At 39.1% G+C, this 27,510-nt stretch overlaps 1 protein-coding gene across 2 annotated transcripts; it reads left to right on the forward strand.

Annotated features, from left to right (window-relative positions):
- The first annotated feature begins 7,450 nt into the window (after nt 1–7,450).
- Nucleotides 7,451–26,745, forward strand: podxl (podocalyxin-like). Of its 2 annotated transcripts, XM_034578710.1 has the most exons (9): nt 7,451–7,916; nt 18,257–18,814; nt 22,045–22,241; nt 23,295–23,318; nt 23,937–24,069; nt 24,162–24,199; nt 24,233–24,256; nt 24,355–24,474; nt 25,370–26,745. In XM_034578710.1, exons 1-9 carry the CDS (start codon nt 7,841–7,843, stop codon nt 25,565–25,567), a joined length of 1,368 nt encoding a protein of 455 aa, XP_034434601.1. In that variant the 5' UTR covers nt 7,451–7,840; the 3' UTR covers nt 25,568–26,745. The 2 variants fall into 2 exon arrangements, with proteins under 2 accessions (XP_034434601.1, XP_034434602.1); XM_034578711.1 differs by lacking the exon at nt 24,233–24,256 and having other exon boundaries at nt 7,453–7,916; nt 23,931–24,069; nt 24,162–24,205; nt 25,370–26,744.
- Nucleotides 26,746–27,510: the final 765 nt, after the last annotated feature.

A 27,510-nucleotide genomic window follows, 5' to 3' on the forward strand; every position in this document is an offset into this window, starting at 1 on the left:
CTCACTTGTCGTCCCTAAGGTCTCCAAATGTAGAGTGGGTGACAGAGCCTTCTGCTATCAAGCTCCTCTCCAGTGAAATCATCTCCAACCAATTCTACATTTAAGAATAGGCTTAGAACTTTCCTTTTTAATAAAGCTTACAATCCAATTGTCACTGCTGCTCTGCCTTCCATGTCCACCACCCCTCTCCCATCATTTCTGTACTTTTTACATAAATACTTGATACACCTCTCCATTTATATTAGACATTGTCTTTTGTCATGAATGCTTTTAAGAAGTATTTTTATGTATGTGTATGTTATGATGTGCTCTGTTACACGCAACATCTATTGTACTTCTGTCCGTCCTGGGAGAGGGACACCTCACTTGTGACCCACCCTGAGGTTTCGGTGTTCTTTTCCTGTTTTGGTAGGTTTGCCTCACAGGTTTTCTTGAGGGTTACAGGATGTTGCACCGTGTACAGATTGGTTAGCCCTATGAGGCAAACTGTCTTTTGTGAATATGGGCTATAAAAATAAAATTTGATTTGATTTTGATGTGAATGTGTGAGGAGAGGATGGTGGTGGAGGGGGCAGTGGTATTTAAAGAAGACAGAGGAGGTGCTGAGGAGGTTTCTTGTGGGGAGTTGGGGGGGTAGGAGGAATAATACACACTCACATTCCTGGCATACCTGCCTGATTGTAGCAAGCTAATGAGGCGAGGGAGTGCTGTCCTGGGCCCACAGAATGGACAAAACCAGCAGAGTGTCGGCCAACACCGAGTGGCTGAGCTCACAGCTGAGGAATTCCAAATGCCGGACATGAGAGGGTGTGGCTCACTGCCAAGACTTTTTAACAGTCGCACACCCAAAAGACACATTTTTACCAGGGTGAGTGGTATAACAGGGCTGCTATGAAATGTCAGATGTCAGCCAGTCCTGGCCATATACAGCTGACACGATGGAGACTCCTTTCTGACCAGAAAAACTAAACTGAAACCATAGAATGGTATTTTTTTTCTTATTTCAATCCTTCATTTGAATATAGAGGTTGAGTGTTACCAGAGGCTCTAAATGCTCTTCCAGATGTTTTTCATCCTGAAAAAATTTTTTTTACAGAAGGTATATTCACAAGGTATTTCAATTTGTTTAAAAATGCATCTGTGTGGAAATCCAAAATGTCAGAAAAAGATTAATTGTTGCAACAAAATTATTGTTTTATTTTAAGCAAATATAAATCAATCATCAATCAAATTTTATTTGTATAGCCCATATTCACAAATCACAATTTGTCTCATAGGGCTTTAACAAGGTGTGACATCCTCTGCCCTTAACCCTCAACAAGAGTAAGGAAAACTACAAAAAAAAGAACGTAGAAAACGTAAACTATAAACGTAAACTATACCAAATTGCACACACATCGAAATCTGTCCCCTATAGGACACCTGTGTGTGTGTGTGTGTGTGTGTGTGTGTGTGTGTGTGTGTGTGTGTGTGTGTGAGAGAGAGAGAGAGAGAGAGAGAGCCTACTGCCCATCACCTGAAGTTATTTATGTTAACTTTTAATATAACTTTTGTCTTCTGGTATGACTACTGTATTTCATTTATTTGTAGTATTTCATTTATTTGTAGTCCTATGGACCCAAATAAATACCAGTACTATACAATATGAAGCTGTGCATCTTCCGCTTCTGCAAATATTTCACAATAAACACCTTATACAAACACATTGGAGTGCTTTTATTTTGAAATGGGTACAGGAAGTGTCCCTGGAAGAGCACGGCTGAACCATGGCTGAACTGTAGGCAGTGTGGACGCTGTAATCTGTTAGCATGAGCTCCGAAATGAAAAGAAAGCCGTTCCGTAGCTAGTGTGACCCGAGGGTAATCCTAGTGCCTGCTCTATCACCATTGCTCGCATAGATAATAAAAAACATTAGCCTCAGACCTGTATCAGGCCATCTCCTCTCATGTTAACCCCTTGTAATAATCCACTGTCAAAAATCTGGTTTGACCTCAAAATGGTGCTCCACATTATAACCTTTGCCCTCAGCAATATTCAGGCCAATAATTGTGAATATGCACTCTCACATCCGCAGCCATGTAAGGAATCTCCTTAGATTCTCTTAAGCAGCTCAGCTGATGGTCTTCTTCTACCTACTCTTCTTACATACGTCCAGATTCTGCAGCTATACTAGCAGTTTAAAGATCTATTAAACCCTGATTAACAAGTAAGTCATGCATATAACTGGTGGGGGTGGTATAGTATTTACCATCGCAATACCCATTTCCCCTGTGTCTTAATGGCTCTCCCCCTACATCTTTGCTATACATGTCCTGCAGCTTAATGGAATCTCTCTTCAGTATTGCAAATATTTGTCTTGCATCTCATTAGCAGTCTCTGCATCTACTGTCATGATTCTGCCCTGACCCCGAGCTCTGGAGGTCTATTTTGATTCTTTTTTATGGACTTTTTGGTTTATTGACTTTTACCTGGGTTTCTGTGTTTAGATTTGTGTTCATTCTGTGTTTCCTGTTTTATTTTGAAGATTTGTTCACATGTTTGTCCTGTGCAACCTTTCGCTAGTTTGTCATCAGTTCAGTTTGTATTTAAGACAAGTCCTCAGTTATATCTTTTTTGAGTCGTCTGTTTAGTTACGGTTTGTTTAGTTGCTGTTGTGTATTAATTACGTTTGTGCCTTCAGAGATACTGTCATGTCCCCTCGTGGTGTTATGTGCTTACATCATCCTTGTTGTTGTTGTTCTCAGTCCTGAGTTGAAAACTAATACACTCTCTAGTGCAACTTTTCCAGGTCTCATGTTTCTTCATTATTAGTTGTGATACCTGAACGTATACAACAGTTGCTGTCTGTTTAGTCTATGCCTGTTTAGTCTGTCAGTTCCTTGTCCTGCCTCGTTGTTCCTCAACAGTTTGAGTTTTCCTGTTTGTTTCCTGCCGGGCCTGCCCCTTATTTTATGTTTTCAATAAATTCTGTTTTTTAAATTGGACCTGCCTCCTGCCTTGTTCCTGCATTTGGGTCCACCTGCTCTCCACACCTCATCGTGACATCTGCTAACCTTTTCCTAATTCATGGCTCACATTTTTGACATGTCAGCTATGAATTTGTAAAACATAGTAAATTAGCTCCGTGGTATAATTCCAAGACACATGAATTAAAACAAGCATCAAGAAAACTAGAAAGGAAGTGGCGCTCCAGCAACCGTGTTGAATATCTCCTAGCCTGGAAGAATAGTGTTAAAGCATATAAGAAGGCCCTCCACAAAGCAAGAGCTGCCTACTACTCCAAATTAATAGAAGAAAATAAAAACAACCCCAGGTTTCTCTTCAGCACTGTAGCCAGGCTGACTGAGAGTCACACCTCCACCGAACCCAGTATTCCTCTATCTCTAAATAGCAATGTCTTTATGACCTTCTTTAATGATACAATTCTAACTATTAGAAATAAAATCAACCATCTCCTGCCCTCAATTGGCACTAATACCCTATCAAGAACAGAAAACTCAGAAACTGCTGAGAATCTTATCAATTATTTAGACAGCTTCTCTCTGATCACCCTTGATCAGCTGACCAAAATAATCTCATCTTCTAAACCAACAACCTGTATCTTAGATCCCATTCCTACAAAATTACTTAAAGAAATTCTGCCCCTAACTGATAGTACATTACTGAACACAATCAATCTGTCGTTATCATCAGGATATGTACCACAGTCCTGTTAAAAAGCTGTAATCAAACCCCTCCTCAAAAAATCCACCCTAAACCCGGAGGTTTTAGCCAACTACAGACCGATATCCAACCTCCCCTTCCTGTCTAAAATCCTTGAAAAAGTTGTAGCCAATCAGCTGTGTGAGTTTCTCCAGGAAAGTAATGTATATGACCAAGAAAAGAGAGCACATTTCTCCAGTATTAGCTTCACTACAGATGGACAGACACACAACAAGATCTCCATCTTGTTGAGATGACATTCACGGACGGACGGACGGATGGACAGACGGACGGATGGACAGAAAGAAATGTGTGAATGAGGTTTGAGGCTGATAGAACAATGCACAGAGTCCCTCTTTTTTGGCGAATCATCAAAATTCTACGCCACCCCACGGTCACACCGTGTGATGAAATCATATATATCGAGGTAGTTTATATCTCCATCTTGTTGAGATGACATTCACGGACGGACGGATGGACGGATGGACAGACACACGGACAAGTTCGTCAAAGTAAAAATGTCTAAAATGGTCACTGCTGAAAACCACCCCTCACTCCCCCTTTTTGAAAGCATTCCAGTATTTGTAAATAGCTGTGGCCGGTAGTAATTGATTACAATTAATTTATTTGTTATCGGATAAAATTATTTATAAATGCGGTCTCATGTTTCTTTCATTGTGAATGTTCCCCGTAAAATATAGATTTATAAATATTCTGTTAAAAACTACATTAACTATCCAATACATTATAAATTTCTTACCATAACATTCCAATGAAAGTGAAGATGACATTCTTTGAGGCAAATTGTAGGGTAACACTTTGGAATGCCTCCAAAAAAGAAGTCTGGTGTTGCGGGCTCAACTTCTCCACATCCTTCAGGACCCTCTACTTTGTGGAGTGATTTTTAAACCTGATTTTTCAATAAAAAAAATGATGTCCAATTAGCACATGACAAGTTGCTACAGAGACATTATTAGCCTGTCACAGAGAACCGTTGAAACACATTATGTGGTGATAGAACACTAATATAGTTGGGGTATTGTGCAACATTTACAGTACACACCTGGCTACAACCACGTGCTCCGGTCAGCTGTTGGTTTTAGTGGATGTTCTTCATGCGTGAGGACATCTTAGAGGTGGTTCACAAGAGACAACAAGAGAAAAAAAAAATACGGACAGACAGACGGACGAAAAAAAAAAAAAAAAATCCGTCCGTCTGTCCATCCAAAAAACAAATAATACGGACAGACAGACGGACGAAAAAAAAAAATATATATAAAATCCGTCCGTCTGTCCGTCCCCAAAAAAATTAAATACGGACAGACAGACGGACGAAAGAAAATAAAAATAAAATCCGTTTTATTTTATTTTATTTTTTTCGTCCGTCTGTCTGTCCGTATTATTTGTTTTTTGGGACGGACAGACAGACGGACGAAAAAAATAAAATAAAATCCGTCTGTTTGTCCGTCCCAAAAAAATTTGAAGCCTATTGCGGTTAGAGGAGAGAGCGATCAATGACCAAGTGCACGTCTCCGCGTTGCACGCGTTTTGCGCACTGCGGCAAGGATAAACGCTTCACTTCCTGCGTCCGTCACGCGATGTCGATCCTTGCCTGCTAATTGCTCATTACGGTCCACGCTATCAATTGCACATCACACTGTGAAAATTTGTCAATCGAATGACAGTTGTAAAACAAAGCTTACTTCCTGTTGCCAGTAGGTGGCGCCATCACTATTATTACATACAGACATATAGATCTGTTCAAGTAGGGGCTCTGATGTAGTGTGAGCAATTTTGTGTCAATTGGACAATGTTACCACAATTTAATTTTCACACTGATCAGTAGGTGGCGCTATGACCCTGCACTAATATTAATATATGGAGCTGTTCAGGTCAGGATTGTGGTCATAGGTCAGCAGTTCGGAGCCGGTTGGATAATGTAGATTGGATTTACAAAGTACTTCCTGTTTTATGGCGAATCAGTAGGTGGCGCTATGACAGTGAGGAAATATTGACACATAGAGCTGTTCAGGCTTGGACTCTGATCATGAGACAGAAGTTTGGTAGTGATAGGACAATGCACACTGGAGTTATGACAACATCGTGTCCTTTGGCGAAGGATGATCCTTCGCCGCACCTCAATGTTTACACGGTTTGAGGAAATGTCACAATTGACATGGCTGCAGTCAGTGGATGAGGAGGAATACTTCCTCCGTTCAAAAAAGACAAGACATTTCCTGTTGCCACCATGATTTTAAGTCATGATTTCTGTGTAGATGTCATCAGGCCGGGACTCTTGTCTTACATGTCTAGTTTGGACTCGATTGGACCTTGTATGTCCGAGATACAGAACCTCGTGTTTTGATGGCGTGTAATCAAACTTTGACGCCACGCCACGGTCACACCGTGTGACGAAAAATCAATCTTTGAGTTAGTTTTTATCTCCGTCTTGTTGTGATGACACTCATCTCAATTTGAAGTTGATCTGATGTAAGCCCTGGGACAAGTTCGTCAAAGTAAAAATGTGAAAAATGTGAAAAATGGCCACTAAATGCAAAATGGCGGGCTTCCTGTTGCGTTTTTCATAATAGCCTTTGAGACTTTTTTGTTTGTCTGGTGATGATACACCTGGGCTACGATTTTTGTGAAGATCGGTCAAAGGGAAACCTAGGGGCTGCGGTCCAGACGGACGGACAGACAGACGTCAGAGAATATGAAGAAGCATTTTGGTGACTGTGAAGAGAAAAAAACTCCCTCATTAACTGGACTCATTGTGGGCGTCCATTTGCCTTAACCTGGAGTTAGTGTCTATGATAGCCGCAGAGAAAAGCTGACTGTATTATATATCACAGGGGTGGGGAACCTTTTCTTATCACAGGCCATTTCAACTTTTAAAAGGCCAAACTAAATTATTGAACACATACTGATCAACCACAACATTAAAACAGGCAACTGTTTTTTAATGCTGGGGCTTATCAGTCTATTTTTGACTTAGTCAAGACAGAAAGCCATGGGAAATCACTGAAACTACAAAATACAAAATCTTGTTTACGATCAAGAAAAGTTTAGTCTTGAACATACATCAGTATGATAAGAACTACACAAAATCATTTATGTCTATGACTTTGTAGTCTGATGTATGTTCCTTCCACTAGCTAGAGGAGACGGTTTGTGACTTATCTTGCAGCCAGGCACCAGGGGGTGATAATTTGGCTTCACATTTGGGGGGATGTCACGTCATCCATCTATATATACCATCTTTGAAGAAAACAGACAGAAAATATGTCTTAACAAATTGAATTAGCAATTGGCTTATTATGATGGACTCAGTCCATATGTCGAGGCTTCACAGTCAATGTGCAAGTCCAGATTTGGTCTTTCAAGTTTCTGAATACAGTCCATGTTTAATAAATTCTTGTTTGGTGTCCAAGTTAAGGTCATAGTTAAAAAACAGGAGGACAAGAGACTATAAATTGTAACTTTATTATTTTTATATAGTAAAGCCAGTATTTGAGTAAAAATGTTGACATCCTGACTGTTTATCTAAGCAAGTCTTTCCAATGATAAAACAACATTATAGTGCTGATGCGACTTCAACCCCTGTTCTTGAGTGATGGACCATTTTAGAATAGAATCCAAACCAGGACAACATATTGTCTAAAAGGTTTCTATTGTTATTGAAAGTGTAGAGTAGCTGAGTAGAGAGCTGTGGGATTGGACCATACTGGGTCTGCCCCTGTTTTCTCATGATAAGAGCAGGGATCAGTGCTCCTGGTCTGCTACACTGGCAGCTAACAGCTGAACACACTGCATGAGAGAGAACTGCACAATTCAGCAGTAAGCCATTGAGGGAGAGAGAGGGGGTTGAGAGACAGTGAGGAACAACGGTGCAGCCAAGGAAACCAAAGAAACACTCCTCTACCGAATTCCCAAACTCTGGCCAGAGAGGAGGAAAAAAAGCAGCAGAGACAAAGCATTCTTGGCTTTCAGTTTAAAAGAAGAGGAAGAAGAAAATAATGCGTTAGGCTAAATCATTTGCTCAATATACGAATTCAAGGAGAACGACGTGACAGGACGTTTTTTTATTTTTTAAAAGCTCCTAATACAAAGTAAAGGATTGTAGAGCAACGCTGCAGGAATGCATCTGGGAGAAGAAGGGAGCAGAAACAGGACCAGAGCGACAATGAGGATCATGAGGTTGATGCTTTCACTCAGTGAGTCGATTAAAATTTCATGAATCCATGTCCATAGGTTTTCATATTTTTCCTGCATGAACTCGAAATCTTCTTTTAGATTTTTTAATAATTTTCTTGTGTGGTCTTATTTTTAAAGAGAAAGAAAAGTCTTTGTGCGCAGCAGCACCAGCTGCACTGCACTGCAATGCAAACATAAAAAGTGTGATGCAGCAACAAGTGCACATGGGAGAATAATCATTTTTTAAATTCAGATGTTTAATTTTTTAAATCTCAGACTTGTGTTTTACTTGAGTATATGTATTACAGCAGTATGTGAGAAATGTAGGTCTTATACAGTGAGAGAACAAGTACTAAAATTCTTCTTATGTTAAAGTACTCTCAAAACAACTTCAAAAGTCCATTCTATATCCTACTAAATCCTATGTAAAAGTACAGGATATTATAAAAAAGTAAGTGTCAGAGTGAGAAGTTGGGGAGAGGCATTACCTCTTTGCATGTAGCCTGGTGTAAATTCACGCAAACTTATTTAACCCATTTTCTTGTAATTCACTTTTATTGGGAGCTTGATTTGGTTGGTTTTTTTGTTTCATTATTTCAGTTTTCTCAAATTTCTGTTTAAAATGTGGAAGAAGAAGAAGAAAAAAAAAACACAAAGTATGTAATAAAAGTAAGAAGATGCTACTTGAGAAAGAGCACCACAACTAGTGCAACCAGGGTCTCTGGCAGTCTGAGTCCTATTAATTATCTTCTTTTTCCTTAACCTATGCGTAAAAGAATAAATGAATCCTCTGAACTAAAAGCTCCACTTGTTTTGTCAAGTCGCTCTTTTGCAGTGTGAATTGTATAAAATATGTATGAAAGTAGTCACAGTCATGCCAGTGGGACTTTATTTGAGCTGAAACATCTATTTGGTCAGAGTCCGTCCAATCTTGATGAAAAACTCTGTTTTCCCATTCTACTCAGCATGCCATGAGATGTTAATTTTCTTACTTCTCTCTGACTCACTATATGTGTCTATTCCCCCTCCTCTTGTGTGTGTGTATCTCACTTACCGACTGTCAGAATGCTCATCAGAGAAAATTTACAATGCATGCAAATTGCTGAAAGTGGGCAGTAAATCACAAAATGTATGCAAACAGGCAATATCTGATCTGTAGAACATTGTTCTGAGATCTGATGTAAGAAGAGATAAACAAAAAAAACTAAACATAAAAACTACTGAACTAATTCACATTTTGCGGTATGGTCTGTAATTAACTGGGGAAAAGATACGATTTTAAACAAGAGTATAAAAACAACTGATTTCTCTGTCATTTATACAATAAACTGTTTTCCTACTCTTCAAAACCTTGGGAATGAAATTACTGTGCAGCTCCAATGTCCAGCCTCCCTGGGGTCAATTCGATGACCCCTGTAGGTCTGAGGCACCTTATGTCACAACTAGACGCAGTGGAGGTTGTTATAAGGGCTAGGCATAGCTGGCATGTGGACGTAGATTTATTTTAGGGAGGAATCTCTGCTCTCTGTAAAGCCAAATGTTTTATCACTATCTGATGCTCCAGATAAACAGCCTTCATCTCTTCTGTAAACTCTCACTCTGTACCTCTACCCAGCATGGCATGCTGCATATCCAGGTTTCCATTAATCATGCCTGTGACTGGTACCATCATGGACCTTCACTCTCCTCCTCTCGCTCATACAGTGACTTCTCACTCCTCTCCTCCCCTTTCCTCCTTATTTTCATTTTTTCCATTTTCATTATTTCTTTGAACTTCCCCCATGCATCTGCCTTTAAGAGCTTTTAAGAGACTTTCTATTTTCCCTTTAACTCTGAGCAAATTGTGTGTGTGTGTGGTGGTTTTATTGGTCAGGGCATATCCAAGTAAAAACAACAAACAGAAAGATGACAACTGGTTTTGACACACACTGATGCCAAGCACACAAAGCTAAGTGATCAGATCAATGATTTTTGCTGTCCTTTTAATCTCTTTTAATCTTATAATAAGTAGTATGTTTGAAAGTGAATGAATATATACAGACAGACTAACTGCAGAGCAGGTCTTGCACAGTGGCGTTTTATAGCTATTTCTTTGAAAACATCTGCTACTGCTGCCAAAAGAGAAAGTATGAGATTGGTTGGAAAACAAATCAGAAAAAGAATTGGGTTCATCACTACACGTAGTAATTATCATCCAATTTTAATATTACAATATTAATTTAATAATTTAATAAATAATAAATCATTAAATTAATTTAATTAAATTAATTAAATACCAATCAATTTTTTGCATAGTAGAGGTCAAGGCTGGTGGAGCACTGTACCGACTGTACTGGGCGTTTTGCCAAAATCTTCAGTCTCAGGACTTTATCTTCTTGTCCTCCTCTATTTATTGTGAGCAGGACAGGATGCAATGCACAATAACTTGGAAACACCACACCCACGACCACAGCCTGTTTCCACTGTGCTGTGAACAATTCTTGCCTGACTCCATGGCTAGAGAACAATGGCCCTTACCCCATGCTGTGTTTTTAGACCTTGACACAACTACATTACAGCCACACACAGCCACTGGATAATCAGCATACATGGTGACAGATGTTATAGGCCTATAACACTTACTCTGATGATTATACTGGTGTTTTATCACTAGTTTGAAGTGAATCATATATTTTGCTTTTTGCTTTGTACAGACTATATCCAGTTTTTTAAGAGTCCTGAATTTGTGTTTCTGGTAGTTTGGTTAGGGTTAGTATTAAAAATGACGTTGACCGTAGTCACTTGAGAGAAAGAATAGATGTCTATTATTTTAATAAATAACAAATTTGTATTCTGTATGACCTATCCACATTTTTTGTCACAGACATAGATAGACATTACTATGTCAGATGAACTATTGTTAAAGTATGCAAGAGCTAAAGCTATGTGAGATAAATAGGTTTAAAACCCCAAAAACCAACAATAAGACATTTATGACAGTTCATGGACCAAATCTCCCAATTATAACTATTCCGAATGTCAAAAATACATGTTGTCATGGCAATTAATGTGCTATGTTATGTGGGCTGGACAGTAGAAATGATAAGGATTCCTATTCAAATATTAGTGTTGGTCAGATAGCAACATTAAAGTCCACATCCAAGTAGAGTATATACATGACAAATTTGTGTTATCAGAAAGAGAAAGAGCAAACAGCAAGGAAATAGTGACGGGACTGGCAAATCATTTTTGCCATGGACACATTTTTTTCTCAGCCATTAGAATGCAGAACATAAAATAAATAATTAACATTGTTGTAAAATTAAGATGTGCAGTCAGAAACAAAAAGAGGTGTGCTGGATGTGTTTGCACAGCATTAGGCAAACAATAGTCATGACAATGGTCAGGATAATCTGGCTAGTGTCTTTTTTCACCAATTTGCAACACTGATTGGCTGTCGACTGTGTGTGGGCTTCACACAGTCACTACAGGCGACATCACCCACAAGCGCAGGTCAATCAAACGACAGACCAACCCCCGTAATATGTGTGACAAAAAAAGGAGGTATTTGTCTGGCCATGACAAATGAAACAAGGAAGAGGCTTGAAAAAGTGAAGAGGCAAGAAGATAAAGGTATGTAAGTATAAAAGCTAAATTTTGAATGCATGTAACGTTGGCACTAAACCACAGGAGAGAATTAGCCTCATTAGCCTTAGTCCCCTATCATGTTTAAACTAATGATACAGTTGCTAACATGCTAGCAGAGCTGGAGTCCAGAGCTGCCTGATGGCTAAATGCGATCCCAGCTCACATTGGCCGAGAGGCTTGGTCCTTAAGCACAACCCGTAGGCAACTGGTATGCAGGTATATACCCACACACTGGATAGGTTGGACAGTTCATCACGGTCCTACTTTGAGTACAGGATTATTTAAGTTAATGATTTTATGATTCATTCATTTAATGGGCTTCTTCAATTTAAGCCACCAGCTATCATTACCTTCTTTGCCATTATCTATAATTATATAATGAAGCTGTGATGGTAACATCTGTTGTTATGAAGCATTTAACACAATAATAGAAATGTAGGCAGGAATAGGCCCAGTTTGGTCTCTGCATTAAAGAGATAACTAACAATTAACTATTTTTATCCACTTTACAGGAGCACTATTAAAGTAAATGGTTTAAAAAGTGTCACAGGTTCCAGTAAACACAGCCCAAACTGTTAGAAGGGGGGTTTAAAAATATTTTTTATTAAAAAAATTACGTCAGTTGATTTATTCATTTTTCATATCAGGTACAGCAACTTCCTCTACTCCTGGTGCAGACCATGGTAATGTCCCACAAAAAGCTGGTAAGGCATGTGTTTTAAACCTATACTATGTAAAGTGCCTTGAGATAAAGTTTGTTGTTATTTGACGCAATACAAATAAAACTGAATTGAATTGAATTATAGACATATTCCCATCATCCACTTTCTGCAATGTCAGTGTTTATGAATTAAATTTGCCATGCTGCTGGTGCTGAAAATATAGCTTATTAAGTAAATTTTTAAAAGCAGATTTATATTACTATTTTATATTGTTTTTTCACAGCAGTTCCATCATCCTCAACCTCTATCTCCATCTCTGATGTCACGAAAGATGCTGATAATGCTGGTAAGTTTAGGTCTATATCAACAATAAATCCACAATAAATTAACAATTATTATCGCCACGAAGATGTTTTCACTCCCTGTCCATTTGTTGGTTGTTTGTAGGACTACACAAAAACAACAGAACGGATTACCACAAAACTTTGTGGACGGATGCAGTGTGGGTCAGGGAAGAACCCATAACATTTTCTTGCGGATCCGGATCAGGGAGTAAATCTAGCTGAATCTTAAACATTGCGACATAGGGGATGTTTTTGAACATGTTTACTGTTTTCCCAGTCCCCTCTGGCAGTAGCTCTGGTAGATGATTTGGTTTCATGTTTAATAATGCTTTCCAAATTTCCTTTTTACAGTGAGGATAAGCATTTGATACAAAATGTTCAAAACCTGATTTTTAAGTCTTTGTACTGGTTGTGATGTGATTTCCCTTGTCAGTGTCCATATGGTAATACAGTAGTGTACGTGTGAAAGAACAATGTTTGATTTTGCAGCCTTAGTTTTTAAGTTATTCCTTATGTATCTAAAATTAACTAAATTAAATTTGATTCTGTCATACGGTCAAGTCACTTATATACAGACTAAATAACAGTGCCCAAAGCAGAGCCTTGGGGTACACCAACATGTTTACACCAGATTATAATTTTTTGTGTTTTGTAAGTTTTATTTCCTAGTCGGTCTATAATTACTAATAACAATGTGCTAACCAGAGTTTTGGTTCCAGGTGTTTGTAAAAAAAACTAGAATAAAAAACACAATCACGTGAGCACATGTGTATTAGTCATTAATAACACTATCATTACAAATACATCCTTTGCTCTAGAACAATTAGGGAGGAGATAATCATGATTACCTTATCAAAATTGGAGCATTAGTATTTTTGGGAATGATATTGTAATTCACACATATTCAGAGGTTCTGAGTCAATTTTTCAATCTGATTAATAAAATAGGTATTAAATGTTGTTGCCACTTTGTACAGAGCCTGGGAAGAGATATAGAGAAAGAAAAAATATGATGGTTAACAAAACCCGAAAAATATCGGTGGATGTACGCAAATTGCAAATAACATGGACTGCGCGTGAGGAAAGAGGATATGTGCTTGGTGATGAAGGAGCTGGATCCCAGAGGAGTGTCATCAAGGGAGTTCGAAATTTGTATCATTAATTGTATTATTATTTATCATTACTTCATATGGTTCAATTCATTTTCTGTATTTTAATTAATTAATTAGTTAAATCATTAGTTACCTCATTAATTCATTCCTGCATTCACAGACTTTACAAATGTGACGTCCCATCTCCAGGAAGTTCGCCTTTTATTTTGAAATCACTCTAATATGCTCGTAACTTAATGCTCAACATGGTGACACTCCTCGGTTAAGACATCAAGCACATGGAACTAATGATATATTGGAGCACAGGACAGCGCATCTGCAACACTATTTCAGCCTCCTTTATATGTGTAAAGGCAGCAAACATCTCATCAGCTTCTGGTTAGGGTTCAGCAGGGTTTTCAAAAAGGTGAGGGGATTATGGTCTGTAAAAACCACCAAGGGAGATACCCCACAGCCAAATTAAACATCAAAGTGCTGCAGAGCCCAAACAAGCCCCAATATCTCTTTTTCAACAACTGAATGGTTGGCACTGGTGTTTGTTATGTTTTCTTGTGAAGAAACTTACAGGGCAGTCTTCTCCCTTTACATTCTTTTGCAGCAGAACAGTTCCACAATTCACATTCCTGTCGTGGAGCCTCCAACACTTTAGCTGAACACAACAATGCTTTCACACTCTGTAAAGCTTTCTGACAATGTTCAGACTAAATGTAATGACTTTGGCTTTTAACAGGTCGGTCAATGGTGTGATTACAGTTGAAAAGTTCTTACAAAAGCTACGGTAGTAGCCTACCATCCCTAGTAATGCATCAGCTCTTTCTTGGTAGTGGAGAAAACAGCCCCAATTTTTGCCTGGACTGGAAAGACTTGGCCTTGGCCCACAACCTTACCAAGGTAGGTCACAGTGGCCTTAGCAAACTCACATTTAGCAAGATTTATTGTCAAATGTGCCCAGACCAACCTGTCAAAGATACATTTCAATACACAAAACAACCACTAAGACCAGAAACAACATGGTTCATCAATCTTTGAAATGTTGGCACCACTGTGTATGAAAACAGGCCTGTGAGTGTAATGAAGGCTGGAACATCCCTGGCCCTTTTATTAAGAGGAGCTTGCCAGTATCCCTAGAGTAGGTCAAATTTACTCACAAATCTTGCTGAACTCACCTGATCGATGCAATCCTCCATCCAAGGAAGCTTGGATGTAAAAACATCAGCCTGTTTCATTTAAACACTAAATGGTTCTTCTTCTCTTTGATATTGTAACCCGAAAGTTGTGCAAGGCCTAAAACTATCATTTGGCTTCTAGGAGACATGGAGAGATCCAGTTAGATGAACAAGGCTCAGCAATTTTGTTTCCCAGCATATATTGAACCTCTGCCTCCAACTGTTTCCTCTTCGCCTCTAACACGCGATTAAAACGCTGCTTAATTGGCTCAGAATCTCCAACGTCTATGTCATGCTCTTTATAATGTTGTGCAGGATTTGAAATGAGTAATGGATAGCTGTTGATTAGTTTGATTAATATATTTTCCTTTAGCAGTATCTAAATGTTTAGTCTATACAAATTTGTCTCAGAATTTTTCAACCGGCCCTGCAACAATCCATCGCAAACAATCTCCACTTCTGCCCTTTCCACTGCCACAGAATCAAAACAGGTAGAGCTAAAACAGTGAGGTCGTCTCTCTCTCTCTCTCTCTCTCTCTCTCTCTCTCTCTCTCTCTCTCTCTCTCTCTCTCTGAGTTTTCTACCGCAAATTTCAACTGTTGCTTTAACAAATTGTGTAATTTATAGAAGATGTAGGTTTGTAGATGATTTATAAGCTGTTTTTATTTAAAGATAATTATAAATACTATAAACAGACGAGCCCTGCTACACTGAAAACATAGTTTGGTAGATTTTCTACAGCCAGGGGTTTCAGTCAAATATTTTAAATCAGAGACTTGATGCACCACAGAACAAGGACCACTGCACTTTGCTTGGAAAGGAAGCCTTCTGGTCTTAGCCTGCTGGTCGTATCTGGTCTTCATCTTTTCATGTGACTTTTCCAGTATATTCTTTGCCAATTCACCTGCCCCCTACAGACTTAATCGGAAACCCGAAGAGATTTTGAGGCGGTTGCTTTGGCAAACAACCCTCCTACGCAACTTATCCAATTGACAGTGAAGCATTTTAGCACTTTTTGTCATGATTTTTGTGGTCTTGTCTTCTGTCAGTGTGTTATAATTTTTAACTGTGTTTCGGATGGATGCCTTTTCTTTTTCTACCAATGGGTACAAATAAAGTAACCTAACCTAACCTAACCTAAAGTAATTCTATGACCTCTTTCCAAGAGTCCAATCGGTGTGCAGTGCCAGGTGGCGTGAATATAACTATCGGGGCTATTGTGTGTGCGAAGTGAATAGTTTTCCGGTGTAATCCCATTTTAGTTTTTGGTTGGTGAGGTGGATTCTGTGAAGTATGAGTTGTAGGAAAGCATTATTGGTCATGAAATAGATGTTTTTGCAAATTTGTCTTCATAAGTCAGCATCAGGAGTGATGGATAAATCGGATTCCCATTTCCTTGATGGTATGGACAGTGTTTTATCTGATTGTGATATTATTCTGGGGGATGGTGATGAGCTGTAGAGTTGAGGGAGGAAGATCTAAGTCAATTGATTTGATGATAATTTTCATTTGAATGGATGATCTAAGTTGTAGATATTCTTAGAAATGTTTATTCCCAATGTCGTACCTCTGCAAAGTCGTCCTAAACAATATGGATTTTCCCAAAACTTGTTGTGAACATAACTTGGGAGGGTATATCCTGATGATAAATTGTGTAGCTGATCAGTCAGGGTGGATAAGATACAAAGTCCTTTATTGGTCCCACAATGGGGAAATTTGCAGAGGGGTGAGGGGCTCGACGCACCTTCAGTAGAGAACTCTATGCTTGTTGCATTATTGCACACAATGACAGTGGTATCTACTAAGTTTATGCTAAAGCCTGCCTGCCCGCTGAACACAGTAAAATAAGGATTTGAGTGACATTTTCTCTGTTATTCAAAAATGATTGCTATTCTTTTCCTATGTGATATTTGATGTCATTCTTTCCTCCAGCCACGTTTCTACTCTGACCTCCTGCTCTGCACCAGCACTATCAAATTCTAACTGCAGCGCAGCTCTGTCTCTCAAAGGGGATGGTAGGATGGTTGAGTGGAGAATTTTAATCATTTCTGTTTGAAGGGGATGGTATCCCCCCTTATCTACCTTACAAATTACCTACTGGAGCAAACTGCGTGCTCTCGTGAAGAGTAGGGGGGGGATTGACACTGATGGTGGCGAGGCTGGCAGCATGTATTATTTTCTTTCAATTGAACTATTGTGAAAAATATACTGATTTAAATTATAATAGAATATACCCCTAAAATATCATGTAACATAGGGGTGATTTTATCAGGGTCGGCTCATTGTAACAAAGTGTTGAGCTATGACTCCCTCAGCATGTGAATGCATCAGGATAGTGCAAGGAGTGTTCTGATTTATACTCCATTTTTCCATTCAATTTTATTTGTATAGCTTCAAATCATAATGTACATAATCTCAAGGCACCTGGCATTGTATGTTTAAGACCCAACACGTGCTGCTTCTTTTGAGATTTTTTTCAAATGAATCAAATGTAAACAGCAAAACACTTTTGTAGACTAGCATACATTGCCTTTATCAGCCTCTTCCTCTACTTCTTTAGAGTGCCTTAGTTTAGTGCTGGGTTGTTCATATGATAATCATATGATGAATAAGTTCAGTGTATTTTTCTGAAGATGATACATTCCTGCGTATAGAAATAGTAAGTGGTTGGGGTGAGATACTGGGCAGGATACCGAACCCTGAATTACCCATTTGCCGTTCTCATAGAAAAAGGGCTGCCAATAGATGCACTGTATTAATGTGTGTATGAGTGGGTGAATGGCAAAAAACTGTAAAGCGCTTTGAATGGTCCTCAAGACTAGAAAAGCGCTATATAAATACAGACCATTTGCAATTTCTTCAGAGTCTTCAAGATTTGTTTAAAATCTTTTCCCTCTTGTTCATCCTCCTCTTGTGTGACGTGTGACCCCCACCGACCTGAGCTGTCACTGACATATCTGTTTTTCTAAGCGGATGGCACCAATCACTGGTCATGCTGCTATCAGTACCAGTGCTTTTAGCTCACCTACACATTCCTCACCGCACAGCCTCCAGAAAACACACAGCAGCAGCAGCTATAAAACAGAAACGACTGTAAAAAAAATTACTGTGGTTATAGAGCATGTGAAGCCATTAGAGAACCAGATATTTCCCTCAGGAAGGGTGGACACCAATAACAGAGCTATCTAAGGGGTAATACTGGACTTGAAGTTAGACACAAACACCACTCCATGTGAATTATGTAACTGATGGATATGCTAAGAGACAACTGTAATGTTAGACAATTGTTGAATTTGTTTTAAGCTTCCAGCACTGTTCCCAATAAAAATGGGTTCATATAAAGTGAAGTGAATATGATGCTGTCCTTGACAGGGATGGGTTTGTTTTCATCCTACCCATTCAGCAATGTGCTAATGTGGTAATCTTTTGTGTTTTTTCCTCTCTCCTTAGGCATCCTATTTCACAGTGCATTTGCACACAACAATTCAGCGAGTCCTCCTTCTATCACAGATGGGCCATCGTTTACTAGTGGTGGAGGCACATCATCCAAACTTGTCCAGACACAGGCAACAGTTACAGTCACCATGGCAAACAATACTGCTAAGATTACGACTGCAGAGCCTCGTGTTTCTACCCAAACACAACCCCAATCTTCCACCATAAACAACCCATTATCATCTCACATTAGCATCTCTAGTGCCCCTTCCAGTGTTCCTGCTGCTACCTTAAGCCCCCCAAAGGCTACAACACCAGTTGCAACAGCTACAACATTTGCAACAGTTGCAACAACTATACCACTTGCAACATCTGACAGTGGCAGCATATCAGTGGGATACCATAATACTTTAAAAGCCTCTGTAGCTAGTACAAACTCCAGGACTGAGCCGTCAACAAGTACATACATGCTGACAAGTCCTTACCATGCGGTAACATTAAAAATCCCAAAGGTCTCAACATATCCTACAACAGAACAAACTCATTCAGCCATTACCAAGACGAGTGAAGGAGGTAAGTTTTCCTGTAAATTACACATATTCCAGATAATAACATTCTTACTGACTTGATGATGTCTTGAGGGTTAATGTCAAACTTTGAGAGGCTGTAAATCCATCTGACTGTCCTTGAACTTTCTCAATCATTCATCTGATAAACTTCCAACTTGTCAGGTTTGTTTCTGAAGATGTAAGGAAGTGTAGACGTAGACCCTTACCATAACTCTCTTGTTATTTTAAACTACACTTATTTGATGTCCCTTATAAACTGTGCTGACAACAGTGACACTATTTCATAACTTTTGGATGTTGCATAAACAGGTATCAGCCTTTATTTTCAAATCATACTTTGTACTTTATCAATGGTTCTGACAATCTTGCTTATAATTATCAACTCTTGGCCTCCACCTGAATGCACCCAAAGCCAGGTAGAAAAACAATGCCGATGTTCAGTTGGGCCAGATAATGAAAAGATATCCTGGGTATGTTTTATTTGCTTCTTAGTACAGAATATTACATCTCTTCACCCTGAAAGGGTCTTTGGTTGCTTTGGCTGTCTGTTTAGGATACCTGCCCTACTGAAAAGCAGAAATATCATCCAATGAGTTACATGCATATAACTGAATCAGACCACATAATGTCGGAACTTTAGACGAGTTTCTAGAGTATAACGGCTGTCTGACGCTCTGCCTCACGGGAGGGGAGGAAGCAAAAGCGCTGTGAGAGAAGGCTGAAAAGAGGGAAGAGGTCCGGCATACACGCTAGTCTGAAAGCCAACCCCCCCCAGGCCAGCAGTACCGTCCCTTATGCTCTCAAATGTCCGCTCCATCAACAACAAGCTGGATGAGCTGCGTCTGCTGAGGAATACACGTAAGGAGATGAAGGACTGCTGTGTGTATGTCTTTACTGAATCATGGCTACATGATAAGATTACGGATGCGGTGATACAGATGGAGTGAATGACTGTTCCCGCGTGGACAGAGAGGTAGCCAGCTGTGGAAAGGCCCGTGGTGGTGGACTGTGTGTCTATTTAAACAAGGACTGGTGCTAAAACGCTACAGTAGCCGATAAACACTGCTCGCCACTGGTTGAATTCCTCATTATGAAATGGCGGCCGTTCTACCTGCCGAGGGAATTTACCAGTGTGTTGGTTGTAGCTGATTACATAGCCCCAAGTGCTTGTACCAAAGCAAATGCTAATGAAGCACTGGAAGGCCTCGACGATGCCATCAGTGAGCTACTGACCAAACAGCTGGACAGTTTTATGGTGATTGCAGGGGACTTCAACCATTCCGGCTTAAAGTCTGTATTTCCCTCAATTAAAACCAGGGGAGATAACAGGCTAGACTTTATACCGACACCGCACAGGCTTACAAGGCAGCCCCCCGCCCCCATCTCGGCCACTCTGACCACTTCTCTATCATGCTAACACCTGCATATAGACCACTGCTCAAATGTGTGAGAGCAGGGAAAAGACAGATAAGGGTCTGGTCAGATGGAGCAGCCTCAGCACTACAGGACTGTTTTCTGCACAGGGACTGGGAGATATTCAGGACAGCAGCCTCCTGCAATGACCACATAGACATTGAGGAGTATGCAGAGTCAATCACCAGCTATATTGCTAAATGTACAGAGGATCACTGTGCTAGAGCAATGAGAAGCCGTGGATGACATCTGAGATGTGTTCCCTACTGAAGGCCTGTGATGTTGCCTACAGGTTGGGGGACAGCGGTGCACTATACTCAGCTAGGTCATGGGAGCAAGGAAGCGAAAAGAGCCTACACGTGCAGAATACACAGCCACTTCTGCGACACAGGGGGAAACCAGACGGATGGGGCAGGGTGTTGAAGCACTGACGGACTTCAAGACCAGGCAGAAAACTGATGACAGTGATGCCTCACTTCCTGACAGGCTCAATAATTTCTTTGCCCGTTTTGAAGCATCCAATACTACAGCAATTGGGGAGGCCCGGCCATCTCGTAGCAAGACTTGGAGCACACACGGAGGATCCTTGCCAGAGTCAACCCACGGAAAGCGGCAGGTCCTGACAACATACCTGGTTGGGTAGTCAAGGAATGTGCCACAGTGACAATAAAGCCCAATTATTCCATCTCTACTCAGCCAACAATTCAGCAACAACATACATCATTCATCCTGCTTCAATTAAACCAGTAAAAACCTCTCATTGGATAGATGAGATAGATAAGGAGTCTTCAAAACACTGTGCAAAAGAGCAGAAAGAATTTGGAAAAAGATAAAATTGCAAGTCCAGTAATTGTATATGAAAGACCTCTTAACTCTGGCTCCAGCAGTGTATGCCTCTTTGGCTTGTAAAGACTCCAGTCATGTGTAGTGAGGGGATAGGTACGGTGTGCACAAGCAGGCAGGTCGGCTAGTGCAAGACATTTGCACCAGCGAATAATTTCATATGATCCAAATCAAAGAAAATAGTTTGTCGTGAAATAGGATTTCAACAAATACGATGAAAAAAATTGTCATCAACTTTCCAACCCTACCTTTAATTTTCATCAAATTTCTCTTCCTGAACTCATCATTCTGTGTCTCACATGCACTCTAAACTAAACTAAACTATAAACTCCCTTCTTGGGGTCCTACAGATATTATACCCACTTCACTTCTAAAAGAGGTTACAGGTGCCATTGGCCCAAGCTTGTTTGTCATAAAAAACACTTCCCTTACTTCATGCTGCGTTCCAAATTATTTTAAGCAAGCCATGCCATCAGCTGAGCCAATGGATGTCTTTTAACTTTCTGCAGCTAAACTAAGTTAAAAAGTAATCATTTTGGCCCTGACCTTCTAGCAGGCAAAATACAACCATTAGTGGGTCCACTCGCAAGCAATACTTAATCTAAAGCCAGATACCTTGGTATCACATCTGATTCGTAACTTAATTTTGAAGAACATGTCAATATAAAACGCATTACTTCTAAGAAATATAGCCAAAATCATATCAGCTCTGTCTTTTTTGGACCTAGAAAAGCTTGCAATGAACTGATCCAGTCAATTCAAAGTGTCTCGGCTTCACCCAGTGCAGTTTCGGACTCATTTTGATAGAGGTTGATTTTGTCATCAGTCCATTGAACTTTGACCCAGAACTCCTCTGTTTTGTTAGTTGTGTATTGTGGTGTACTATAACTAGCTATTGCCTATAGTGTTAGGCTCAGAAGTGGTTACATCATTATCTGTGAATATTTTTTATAGTTGCTGTGTTATTTCTGTTCTAAGACACAGAGAAAACAACTGTGCCAGTTACAACAAACGGGCAGATAAAATCAAGGACCACAGAGACTGGGAAGCCAGGGACCACCATCACCCACCCCACTCTGACAACAGGATCTCTTGTACCTGAGAACCTAAGTGAAACAACATTACTGCAAACCTCTACTGCCACCACCACAGATCCTCAGCCAAAGATATTTCTGGTAAGACATGCAATGAGATAGAACCAGCAGGTTTGCTTTCCTTTACTTTACTTAAAGTAATTACTTTTGGTGATTTTGAAATCCACATTGATGATTTTTTAAATCACAGTCTTTTAATGGAGTCCCGTCCAACTCATAACCATGGTCACACACTATATTTAGTTTTCACCCTTGGTCTGAGCATCAATTCCACAGCTGTGTAAAATATCTTTGTCTCTGATCGCCTCTGTATCATGTTTGACAAGGTGTTCCATGCTTCATCAAAACAGCTTATCAGCAATGTATCATCTAGTACCTTAAATGAAAATAGTGCTTTAAAATTTTCTGCAAATTCTGCTCAAGGCTTAATACATAATACTCCATTTGATCTATTTTATTTCAAGTTTGATAATCTCTGCCAATCTACCTTAGATGCTATTGCTTCAATTAAACCAGTAAAAACCTCTCCTTGGATAGACAACAGCTTAAGGAGTCTTCAAAACACTGTGCAAAAGAGCAGAAAGAATGTGGAAAAAGATAAAATTGCAAGTCCAGTAATTGTATATGAAAGACCTCTTAACTCTGACTCCAGCAGTGTATGCCTCTTTGGCTTGTAAAGACTCCAGTCATGTGTAGTGAGGGGATAGGTACGGTGTGCACAAGCAGGCAGGTCGGCTAGTGCAAGACATTTGCACCAGCGAATAATTTCATATGATCCAAATCAAAGAAAATAGTTTGTCGTGAAATAGGATTTCAACAAATACGATGAAAAAATGTTCATCAACATACCTCTCTTACTTTCCTTCTTTGCCTGCCAGTAAGATTTTGCTCAAGACATATTTTTATAGGAAAGCCTTTTAATGGCAGATTTTTTTACATTGTTTGTAATATTTTCTTATTTTCGTTGTCTTCCCATGTATTTTGTAAAGCACTTTGTAACCTTGTTCAGATAAATGCTATAGAAATAAAGATGTTATTATCATTATTATTATTATCATTATTATTTACATTAACATATTGAGAAATGACTCATGGATGCTTTGGACTGACACTTGGTTTCTGACGTTTTTACAGTATTCTCTAAACAGCAGATTTGAGGTAAGGGTTTTCTTCTGTTTGACTTTAAGTGTGTTTCAAACAGTTTATATTTACATGAACACTACACGTGATAATAAAAACAATTCGTGCACAGACTCTTATCAAGCCACTGCCATTGTCCTGCTCATGGAGGCAGCCTTCCATTTCATTTGACATTTTTGAATACAATTTTCTTCACTTTAAAGACGGGGAATCACTGTGCAAAAGTTAATTTATTAATAATTGATTTAATAATATTTTACCATCATATCCTTTTATGGTGCTATGGCTTTTAGATCAGTTTCCACTGACTTGTGTTAACTTCTGTTCATCTTGTATTAGTGAGTTAGTTAATGTTAGTGTTAGTTAGTTGTGTGAGTCCTGGTAACACATACTGTGTGTGTATCTACAGCCTGATATATCTGACTTCTTTGCACCATACCGCTGCTACATCACAGCACTGGAAGATATGACCTCAGCTATCACCCCTAACCTTGGCCACATTAAAACCGCTTACTGCTTTTAATGTTGTACCTAATCAGTGTTATTGATTGATTATGGCAAAGTAAGATAAGTGATGTGGTGTTGAATTTATTATGTACATAGATTTTTACAGATATGTCTTTATTTTAGCCTCAGAAAGAGAAAGACAAGGAACTGGTGGAGGTGTGCAAGCAGCTGATGGCAAATTTCCAAGATGGAAACTGCACCCTGATATGGAGGCATAAAAATGGCAAAGTACAGTTTGACTGCATGGAAATAAATGGCAAAGGTAAAGACCCCTCGTCCCTTCATTAAATCATATTTGCTAGTTTAAATATATTTTAGAAAATGCATACAAATAACTTCAAATTTCCCTTACAGTGAAAACCAACATCATAACCAAGTATTATGAGGAAATCTCCAAGGTAAGTGCAATCATAGAGATGTTTTGTTCAGTGCATGTAAACAGCTTAATGGTTAGTGCTTCAAATGCCTGTGTACTTTAAAGGCAGGACACTTATGGATACTTCAGTGTGAAAATAAATCATTCTCTTTTTGTATTTTTAACTTACAGAAACCGTCAGATAATAAAACCCTGATAGCCATACTGGCCTCATGTGGAGCTCTGCTCATCATGATCTTTATCCTTGCCATCTGTGCCTCTCACCACCGCAGGTCATACAATGAGAACCAGGTTAGTGGTCGGTCACACTTGAAGACACACTTCAGACGTTCTTGAAAGTCACAGTCAAAATTTTGATTGTTTTTTTTCAAGATTCCTCCACATATAACAGAGCTAGAGAGACAATCTTGAAGTCTGTGTTGATTAGAAAATTATTCCCCATCATATGATATCACAGAGGTCAGACAATGATGTCATGCAATAGTTTAAGAGTTTCAACCGAAAGCTTATATTATTAGGTCACAAAAGGATATATAGAATAGTAATGCATCACCTTATTTAGATTAAGTTTCAATCAATCAATCAAATTTTATTTGTATAGCCCATATTCACAAACCACAATTTGTCTCATAGGGCTTTAACAAGGTGTGACATCCTCTGCCCTTAACCCTCAACAAGAGTAAGGACAAAATACCTCTTGCACCACACAACTGAACAGCGGTGGCAGTTGTGTAGTCCATTAAAGGGACCATGTCATTATTATTACAAATGTAAATGCGCGTGTCTCGCGTCTCTACAGACTCCCCAAAAATGACTTTCAGAAAACCAAATGTTTACTTTAAAGGCATTCAACTCTTTTGTTAGGATCCCTCACCATGAGAAAATCTGAATCTCTCACTCAGATCTAACTAAATCTAATGGCCAACTGATAACCTTGGTTTTTAGTTTAGAATAATGTCCCATATCTCACTTCATGGGCTACATTCTGTTAATCTTCTACCAATCTTAATTCACTTAACAAATCCACACTTAAAACTGTAGTATTGTTATTTAACTGTAAAAGCCATACCATAGTGCCAATTCACTGAAAGAGATCTCAAGCTACTTTTTAAAATTATATTAGAAATTACCTCGTCTGAGACACAGATTAAATATGAAACAGACTTTGTCCTGTGAATCTTTGCAGCAACACCTTACAGAGGAGCTGCACACTGTGGAGAACGGTTACCATGACAATCCCACGCTGGAAGTGATGGAGGTGCAGCCAGAGATGCAGGAGAAGAAGGTGGCGTTAAATGGAGAGTTCAACAATGACAGCTGGATTGTCCCCATTGACAACCTGCTGAAGGAGGACATACTTGATGAGGAGGACACCCACCTGTAAGGTGCAGGGACAAAGGAAGAGAAGAAGAGAAAAGAGAGGATAACAGGACCTGGTCAGTTCCAGTCCAGACAAACAAAAGCATTCACACTTCTCACTCTATGCCAGCCCGACCAACTAGTCTTACACTCCTGACCCTGGGATCTTATTGCTTGACAGGACATGTAATTAGACAAGTAACACCCATGAGTACTAAACCACCACATTCATGGTGTTGACCTGCTCTGTTTGATCCATTACTGGGAAATAAGGGCCAAAATTCAAACACTGATGATGAAGAAACAATAATATCAGATGTGTTGAACATGAAAAAGTAATAGGCATGTTTGAAATCCAATCAATTGTGTGGACACAAAAGTGCTTATAAAATTGTTTTGATATAAGTTTTACTTCACTGAGAGCACAATTCAAAGATGTTTGTATAATTTATTACACATATTCATTCATTCAAAAAATTCTGAGAGAGTCTCAAAACCCTCTTACAAAAACAGTTGTGTGGATGTTTTTTGCATTAGCTTTTGCATGCAGACAGGGCCAAACTACATGCTCCATAGGTTCAAAAAGCAGATCAGACAGGTAACAACTGCATCAGCTGCTGCCTCAACAGTTCCAGAGTAACCACCTAACCATCTCAGGACACTTTAAAGCATCCAGGGGATTTCCACTACTGAATGTGGGCCATGAGGAAAACTGAGCACGAACATAATTCATAAATTGCAGAACTGAACAGACAATGCTTAAAGCAGATGCACTTGTAGGAATAAGAAACACTTTTATCAAAAATACCATAGGATTGTAGGGTGTATGAAAAGCCGGAGGGGACATATTCCAAATATATTTTGTCTCGATATGTGTCATTCATTCACTTAAAATTCATGTGATTACACAAAGGGCCTCAGCAAAAAACATTCGTTTATTTGTTTTAAAGTTGTGCATATGAGTGGAGAACTTGTTCCATCGATCAATTTTCTTGTATTTTGAGATGTCTTACAAGTATGAATAGAATTTCAACACCTGTCGTAACCTGAGTCACCTTTTAAATTTCTCAGCTTTTTTTCAATTTTACTTAAGTTCTTTTTACGAATGAATTCTGTATTTCATTCATTTGGAGCAATACATATAAATATATAAATTACCCCTCACAGTTATGTTGACATTAGTTTGTTAACTTAACAATTTGAATAATAATATATTTGAAGATTTATTAATACTCCTGCTAAATGTTTCGACATGTTAGCTTTTAGATAATTCCCTAAAATTATTTATTCTTATGCTTTAGGTTTGTGCTTTAACTCTCTGCCTCATGACACAGAGTCCACCGACAGAGAGGACAGGAGCGCTCATACGAGCAGCGTCATGAGCTGTGGTAGAGCACAAAGTTGGTGTTGTGAAGGCAACATTTCATCTTTATTTCAGAGACAGTGCGATACCCAGGTGACACAGTATTAACAGCACTGATTTAGTCAGTCTCTTGAGTCCACTGCCGATGCTGCTAAAGATTCTAGACTTTCCTCTTTGGATATCTGAAATCAGGGGCATTTATTTTGTTGATTTGCTATCCTAGAGCACTCGATAAAATACACATAGCTAGCGTTCATTATGTCACATTACACACTTTTCTGAGGTTAGGAGCTTTGAATCTAACTTGTCATTTTCATTCAAACTCCAGACAGTACTTATAACGTTCTTGAATGAGGCCCAATGATTACATGCTCCAATTTTCTTTCATTTTCTTAGTCACCTATTAGACCACACATATCTTTGGATTTAGGACTCATAGTTGCACAAAAAAATAATTTTTAACTAAATTATGAACCAAATAATTATTGACAGCTATTGATCATGAAAATAACTATTATTTGCAGTAGAGTCTCTACTGCTCTCCACCCTGGCCTTCCATTATAATAAGAAATAGAACACTTTGCCTTCTTTAATATAGAAATAAT

The sequence above is a fragment of the Hippoglossus hippoglossus genome, chromosome 23 (assembly GCF_009819705.1).
Source record: "Hippoglossus hippoglossus isolate fHipHip1 chromosome 23, fHipHip1.pri, whole genome shotgun sequence".
In the NCBI taxonomy this organism is placed as follows: Eukaryota; Metazoa; Chordata; class Actinopteri; order Pleuronectiformes; family Pleuronectidae; genus Hippoglossus; species Hippoglossus hippoglossus.